The sequence below is a fragment of the Vitis riparia genome, chromosome 8, assembly GCF_004353265.1.
Source record: "Vitis riparia cultivar Riparia Gloire de Montpellier isolate 1030 chromosome 8, EGFV_Vit.rip_1.0, whole genome shotgun sequence".
NCBI classification, from domain to species: Eukaryota; Viridiplantae; Streptophyta; class Magnoliopsida; order Vitales; family Vitaceae; genus Vitis; species Vitis riparia.
This window is the reverse complement of record NC_048438.1, coordinates 2570840-2578599: the sequence shown is the minus strand read 5'-3', so window position 1 is coordinate 2578599 and position 7760 is coordinate 2570840. Positions and strand designations below refer to the sequence as shown.

At 34.9% G+C, this 7760-nt stretch overlaps 1 protein-coding gene across 2 annotated transcripts; it reads left to right on the top strand.

Moving 5' to 3' along the window:
* Window positions 1-2204: 2204 nt before the first annotated feature.
* LOC117920343 (5-methyltetrahydropteroyltriglutamate--homocysteine methyltransferase) lies at window positions 2205-7555 on the top strand. Of its 2 annotated transcripts, none has more exons than XM_034837806.1 (12): window positions 2205-2286; window positions 3021-3374; window positions 3467-3554; window positions 4265-4392; window positions 4473-4864; window positions 4972-5135; window positions 5511-5588; window positions 5698-5867; window positions 5965-6070; window positions 6186-6436; window positions 6530-6731; window positions 6815-7555. In XM_034837806.1, the coding sequence occupies exons 2-12, from the start codon at window positions 3025-3027 to the stop codon at window positions 7181-7183; spliced, it is 2298 nt and encodes a 765-aa protein (XP_034693697.1). In that variant the 5' UTR covers window positions 2205-2286; window positions 3021-3024; the 3' UTR covers window positions 7184-7555. The 2 variants fall into 2 exon arrangements, with proteins under 2 accessions (XP_034693697.1, XP_034693698.1); XM_034837807.1 differs by lacking the exon at window positions 2205-2286 and adding an exon at window positions 2441-2538.
* The last annotated feature ends 205 nt before the right edge of the window (window positions 7556-7760 follow it).

The window sequence follows — 7760 nt, the reverse complement described above, 5'->3', positions numbered from 1 at the left end:
ATATAGGGTTAATTTCATTTACCTCAGATTTTGCCTAAATACATCTAGAGCCCATAGGTTTGAAATTTTATCACATGTCTTCCATATTCTTTTCATTTGCTATTTTCACTTACCTCCCCTTCAATTCAAAATAAGGGAAATATTTGATAAATTTTTAAACAAAGGGAGCTAGTTGTATTTAATTAAAACCTGGAAAGAATTGAGTGAAATTATTCCTAAACATATCATATATAAGTTTATATGTTATCAAAATAAAAATTAATTATAAAAGGTTAAATAATTAAAAAAATAATATAAATAAATTAATACCTTTTTTACAATAAAGACATTTTTTAAATTATTTTTAATATAAAAAATATCAATAAGAAATTATATATATAAAATAAATTTTGTATTTCCTAACATGCCCTCAATTTATTGACTTATTTTAAAAAATTTCCATCATTAAAAACCTTCATATATAGAATATTTATGAAAAAAATGACATTGTTTTAAAATAAAGGAAAAAAAAGGATTAATTAATTAAAAATGATGAAAAACTTTTAAATTTGTAAAACCAGAGAAACTTGAAAAATAACCTATTTTTGACATTTTCGTTATTTACATATCTGTTTTAAATTTGCAAGAAAAAGTGAAAGTATTCTTGTGTAAAATGGATAAATTTTTGGGTAAAAACAAAAATGGAAGGTTAGATTTGCAATTTGATGTTTCTTTTGTCCTTTTTAATCTATTATCCCAAAATGGAATGTGTTATTTCATGTTTTACATCTGTTTTATTTACGTATATTTTTACATAGAAAGCATAAATTTGTCTTCTACTTTTAAAATCTTATTTCAAAATTTTAAAAATAAAATAAAATAAGAAAGCGGTCATTTAAAAAATGTTTTCAAATTGATTGTATAAATATTTAAAAATAAATAAAATTCATATTTTCAATAAGAGTTAGTGGTGTTTTTTTTTTTAATTTAATTCTAAATGAAATTTATTTTAAGACTTCAAATAATTTATTTTTAACTTTTTTCTTGTTACTTATTCTTTAAATTATTTTATAGAATAGAAAAAGTTAAAATATTAACTTTTTGTTGAATACTAAAAATAACTTTTTGAAATAATCAAAATTAGGGGGTTTTGGATAAAATTTAATACTTATTGCTTAATAACTTAAGTTAACTTTAAGTTAAATTATTGATTTAAAATTTATTATTTAATTCTTACTTTAACTATTAAGGATGTTTGATAAAATTAACTTAAAATTTATTTTAAATCATCAAATTAATATATTTATCCTTATAAATTATAATTAAGATAAATAAAGTCGAATAACAATGGAAGTTACGAAGTGGTAAAAGAGATCGTGAAAGTAATTAGAGCAAATGAGGATAAAAAAATAAAATTAAGATATGGACTTAAGAATAAATTATTTATTTTTATTTATTACTTAAAATTATTTTTAAATTTAAGTCATATCATTAAGTTATTTTATTAAACATATTTTATTTACTCAATAACTTAAGGTGATTTACCAAACATTCATTAAATCTTAAAATTATTTTTGAATTTAAGTCATTTAAAATTATTAAGGTGATTTACCAAACATTCACTAAATCTTAATATGATGTTCAATCTATTAATATTTGTCACTTAATAAAAATAAAATAATAAAATAATTAATAATTTAATTAAATTATATTTAAATTAAATTAATTTTTTATTTAAATTTAAGTGAAAAAGACAAATATCATCTTAGTATTTAAAAAAAGGAAATAAAATGACTCAAAAGGAATGGGTAATAGTCTTAATAAAACAAAAATTAATTGATTAAAAAGGACCAAATAATCCATATATTTGCGATTTTAACTTCTTCTATTTTTTTTAGAGTAATTTATTTTTGATATAAATGATATTTGATTATTTCAAATATTTATATTGTGGGTTGAAAAATGATGGAGGGTTAGATTTCTAAAATTGGGTTTTTGAGGTGGTTTTAAGTAAATAGCCAAAAAAAGAATAATAGTTGCGGGAGTGGGTAAGGGTTTCACTGAATTCACGCGCAGAGGAGCGTGTGCAGAGACTAGCACCACCGGAGACACAGGAAAAAGAAAAATTAGCAACACCGAAACCACAGGGAAAAGAAAAATTGAAGCGGAGAGTCAGATCTACCGCAAACCTCTTTCTATAAATAACTACCAATACCCACCCTCACAACTCGCGCCGTTCCATTCTCAATCTCAGCCCCTTTCTCCATCCCACTGGTTCCAATTTCTCACCGCTTCTATCTCCTTTAGGTACGCTTCTCCACATTAAACCCTTCTTTGTGGGTCTTCATCCACCTTACTACTATAAGCCTTTATGTTTGAGTTGTTTTGGTGTGAGAGATATAGTGTGGGCTGTGTCCATTTTGTGCCCTTCTTTCATTTCTTGTACACTACTGAAGTACAGATCTGCTTCTGGGTTTTGTAGATCTGGGTGTGGGACTTTGCATTTTTACTAGATCTGATCTGGGTTTGCTTCGTTTTCGTTGTTTGAGGCTGATTTTGGTGTGTTTTCTTCTCAATCCCGTTTTGGGTATCAGTCGAAATAAAACGTGTTTGAATATCTCTGTTTAGTAACGAATCTGAAAAATCCAAAACTTTTTGGGTAGCTATTTTCCTTTGAAGCAAACGTGCATGGCCTGTTTCTGTACTTTCGAGTGTGGATCGGAGTTTTTATACGCAACCCTAGTCCTGTTTTCTAGCTATTTATTGTTTTTTCTTTGTCGGGTGGGTTGGATCTCTAAAAGGATTTCAATTTTCAAATCTAATAATTGTTTTTGTATCGTAGGTTTGATTCTAATGGTTTCTTTTTCATCCTTTATTGTATGAAAAAAATAAAATAAAGAAATGGGTTCGAATTCAATTCTTATTTTTTCATTGGATCTATTTGAATTTTTGTTGTTTGATTTGATGGTAACTTATTTGAAAAGTTGCAAAGAAATTGAAATCTGAATGAAGGAATGTGTGACGAATTTGTGATGAAACAGCACAATGGCGTCCCACATTGTTGGATATCCTCGCATGGGGCCCAAGAGAGAGCTCAAATTTGCTTTGGAATCATTTTGGGATAAAAAGAGCAGCGCCGAGGATTTGCAAAAGGTTGCAGCCGATCTGAGGGCGTCCATCTGGAAGCAGATGGCTGATGCCGGGACCAAGTACATTCCCAGCAACACCTTCTCATACTACGATCAGGTGCTCGACACCACAGCCATGCTGGGCGCCGTTCCCCCCAGATATGGATGGAATGGTGGCGAGATTGAATTCGATGTCTACTTCTCCATGGCCAGAGGAAATGCCTCCGTTCCCGCTATGGAAATGACCAAGTGGTTCGACACAAACTAGTAAGTGGTGATCCTCTCCTCTCCTCTCCTCATTTTTGGCTTGAAATAGTGATATTGATAGACACTGAATTGTGGGTGATCTGTGGATCCAGCCATTACATTGTCCCTGAGTTGGGTCCGGAGGTGAAGTTTAGCTATGCCTCTCACAAGGCAGTGAAAGAATACCAGGAGGCTAAGGCGGTATGTGCTCTTAATCAATTTTCCATTTCGGTTGAATTGTTGAATTGTTAAGGTTTTTAGGCATACATACACTGGTAATTTTGCATGGTAGAGGTTGAATTGGTGTAGTTCATCACATTTGGACATACTTCCAAAAAATGGCTCGATTTTCAGATAATTTCTAACAACATGGAAATCTAAATCTTGGGCCCATTACATCTGCCCTGGTTTATTGTTTGGTCAGGATATGTTCCATGTTGGCAATTTGATAACTCCTTGATTCCTCCTCTAGGATTTTGGATTTATGGTTGGTACTGTCTGAGAGTGTTGTGTGTTGGTGGGGAGGGTGTTTCACTTGGGTGTACTGTGGACCCATAATCTATTTATTAATTTGATTGTGCTGTACACCTGTAAAATAGTTTGTTTGTTGGAAAATTTGAGGAAAATGCGAGGCGAAGAAAATAGAAGGAAAATAAAAAATGGATTTAAATATTTTATTATACATAAAAATTAAATAATTTGAAAATGCCAAAGTTTTAATTAATTTTAATTATATTTGATTAGTTGATTTCAATTATCTTTTATTTCTTTCGTATCTTTCATGGTAATCCAAAACACGAGAAAATAATTTTGTTTAGCATATTTTTATTCTTCCTTTGTACTTTTTCTTGGAATCAGACATAGCAGTGATGTTTTTAGCATTTTGTAATATCTCTTTTTCTCCCATGCAGCTTGGAGTAGACACAGTTCCGGTTTTTGTTGGTCCTGTCTCCTACTTGTTGCTATCTAAACCTGCAAAGGGTGTTGAGAAATCCTTTTCTCTTCTCTCCCTCCTGGACAAAATCCTTCCAATCTACAAGTAAGGAATTGAACTTCTCTTGGGTATCTGTGGTTGATTCCCAATATATGCACCTAACATTTCTAAGAACATCTCTGCAGGGAAGTAGTTGCTGAGCTAAAGGCTGCTGGTGCTTCCTCAATTCAGTTTGATGAACCCACCCTTGTGATGGATCTTGACTCTCACAAGTTGCAAGCATTCACTCATGCCTACTCTTCGCTAGAAGCATCTTGCTCTGGCTTGAATGTTATTGTTGAGACATACTTTGCTGATGTTCCTTCTGAAGCATTCAAGACCCTCACTTCCTTGAAGGGTGTTACTGGCTTTGGGTTCGATTTGGTTCGCGGAACCAAGACCCTTGATTTGATCAAGGGTGGATTCCCTACAGGAAAATACCTTTTTGCTGGAGTGGTTGATGGAAGGAACATTTGGGCTAATGATCTTGCTGCATCTCTTAGCGTCCTACAGGAGCTTGAGAGCATTGTGGGCAAGGGTATTCTTTTTGACATTATCTTGTGATTGTACATGTGATATGGAAGTAAATGATTTCCTTTATCCAAGTTGATTTGTGCTAGAACTGATGTTCTTGTTCTCGTGTAGACAAACTTGTGGTCTCCACCTCCTGCTCTCTTCTCCACACTGCTGTTGATCTAATTAACGAGCCTAAGCTAGACCAGGAAATTAAATCATGGCTTGCATTTGCTGCCCAGAAGATTGTTGAAGTGAATGCCTTGGCCAAGGCATTGGCTGGTCACAAAGAGGAGGTATCCTTTGTTCTTGTTCTTTAATTCCTTTGTTCTCGTTCTTTAATTGCTTCTAAATATGTAATTGTAAAAACTGACAGTTTATTGTGGTTTTTTAAATATTCAATGGATGTCAATGATGGTATTGTTAGAACAACTAGTCTCTGTTGTGGTGGGGTTAGAAATTTGGCTGAGTAATTGCAGTATTGAAAATTTAGATGATAAAACTCAATCACTTGGGAAACAGTTTAGCTTATCTGAGTTGGTTTGGAGGTTCATCAACATTAGTTTGCTGCTCAAGTCTGTTTTAGTCTTAGCTCCCCTAAACTTACATTTAAGTTTATACCTTTTGATCATATGAACACTGCATCACTTATTGATGATGGTTATTTTCAGGCATTCTTCTCTGACAATGCCGCAGCTCAGGCTTCAAGGAAGTCCTCCCCAAGAGTGACTAATGAGGCTGTCCAAAAGGCTGTAAGTACTCTTATGAATTCATTTTCATTGTTTATGCCTTTCAAACAATTGCATTGCAGAAACTGGTTTTACTTAACAAAAACTTTCTGTTCTTGCTCTCTCAAAGGCTGCTTCTGCTTTGAAGGGTTCTGACCACCGCCGTGCTACTGATGTGAGTGCTAGACTGGATGCTCAGCAGAAGAAGCTGAAACTCCCAGTCCTGCCAACCACCACCATTGGTTCTTTCCCTCAGACCATGGATCTCAGGAGAGTCCGCCGTGAATACAAGGCTAAAAAGTGAGTCTTATTTGATAATTCTCCTTGTTTTGGTCTCTTAGAAATTGATTTTCACATTTCTTTATTCTATGCCCTCATTACACCCTTCTCTTTTTAGGATCTCTGAGGAGGATTATGTTAAGGCCATCAAAGAGGAAATCAACAAGGTTGTCAAGCTCCAGGAAGAACTTGATATTGACGTGCTCGTCCATGGTGAACCTGAGGTGTGAGCTCTTCTCTGTGCTCTAGCATGGGTTTTTAAGATTCAAATTCCTTGTTTTTCTGTTGAAAGAACAATGGTTCTAATTCTGCCTACTGTTTGGATGTTTCTTAATATAGAGGAACGATATGGTCGAGTACTTTGGAGAGCAGTTGTCCGGTTTTGCCTTCACTGCCAATGGATGGGTGCAATCCTATGGATCTCGCTGTGTGAAGCCACCAATCATCTATGGTGATGTGAGCCGACCCAAGCCAATGACAGTCTTCTGGTCCACCATGGCTCAGAGCATGACTGCTCGCCCAATGAAGGGAATGCTTACTGGCCCTGTTACTATTCTGAACTGGTCCTTCGTGCGAAATGACCAGCCCAGGTATTAAAAAAACTCATAAAAAGCGGCTTAAGAAAGATGTATATCTCTCTGAAACTAATAATAGTTTGCATGATTTATATTGCTTCTTTTCAGATTTGAAACCTGCTATCAGATTGCTTTGGCCATCAAGGACGAAGTGGAGGATCTCGAGAAGGCTGGCATTACCGTCATCCAAATTGATGAGGCTGCTTTGAGAGAGGGCTTGCCTCTTAGGAAGTCCGAGCATGCTTTCTACTTGGACTGGGCTGTCCACTCCTTCAGGATCACCAACTGTGGTGTTCAAGACACTACCCAGGTTCTTTCCTCACTGAAAATTTTCTTTCATTTTCCATTTCTCTTTCGCTTTGGCCATTGAGCTCATCCTAGGTAATATGACAGATCCACACCCACATGTGCTACTCTAACTTCAATGACATTATCCACTCCATCATTGACATGGACGCTGATGTGATCACAATTGAGAACTCCCGATCTGATGAGAAGCTCCTTTCGGTGTTCCGTGAGGGAGTGAAGTATGGTGCTGGAATTGGCCCTGGTGTGTACGACATCCACTCCCCCAGAATACCATCAACTGAAGAGATTGCTGACAGAATCAACAAGATGCTTGCAGTTCTTGAGACCAACATCTTGTGGGTGAACCCTGACTGTGGGCTCAAGACCCGCAAGTACACTGAAGTGATGCCAGCCCTAAAGAACATGGTTGCCGCCGCCAAGCTTCTCCGCACCGAGCTTGCCAGTGCCAAGTGAAGGAAAAGGGGATAAAGGAGAGGGCTTGGGAGTTGGAAGTGAAGTTCCTCTCTACAATCCATTGATTTTTACGGCAATCAAACAAAACACAAAAAATGAAGAAGAAAAATAATATGCTTTTTATTCTTATAATAATTGTGGTTGATGATGGAATATCTTAGTAGGAGGCATGATATGATCTTCTTCTTGTTCTTCTTGATTTCTTGGTTCAAGACTTGTCCCTTTTTTTTGTTTTCTCCCCATTTATTTCTTGATATTTTGTATTTCGGGGCTTTGCCTTGAAAATTTCTTGATGTACCTCAATGGGTTATTACTAGAAGTATGGCATGTTGAATATTGTTTCTTCATTTTAGATTGCATGTCAGAAGGCAACAGACTTGGTTTGCAGGTGATTGTGTATTTGAGTCAAATGGATCTTTATTCGATCTATTCATATGGGTCTAAAAAATGAACTGGTTTTTCCTTTTCAATCGCATTCTACCAGAAAGCTCAACATTAATTGAAGAATTTTATCACCAACTGTTGAACCCATTGTGCAGGAAATTCGAGATGGTACTAACATGGAAATGTGATACAA

Bases quoted from the DNA above. Each gene is read 5' to 3' on its own strand.
- LOC117920343 (XM_034837806.1), top strand. From the start codon at position 3,025: ATGGCGTCCCACATTGTTGGATATCCTCGCATGGGGCCCAAGAGAGAG. The intron at 3,375-3,466 runs GTAAGTGGTGAT...CTGTGGATCCAG, and splicing joins AAGTGGTTCGACACAAACTA to CCATTACATTGTCCCTGAGT. The intron at 5,589-5,697 runs GCTGTAAGTACT...GCTCTCTCAAAG, and splicing joins CTAATGAGGCTGTCCAAAAG to GCTGCTTCTGCTTTGAAGGG.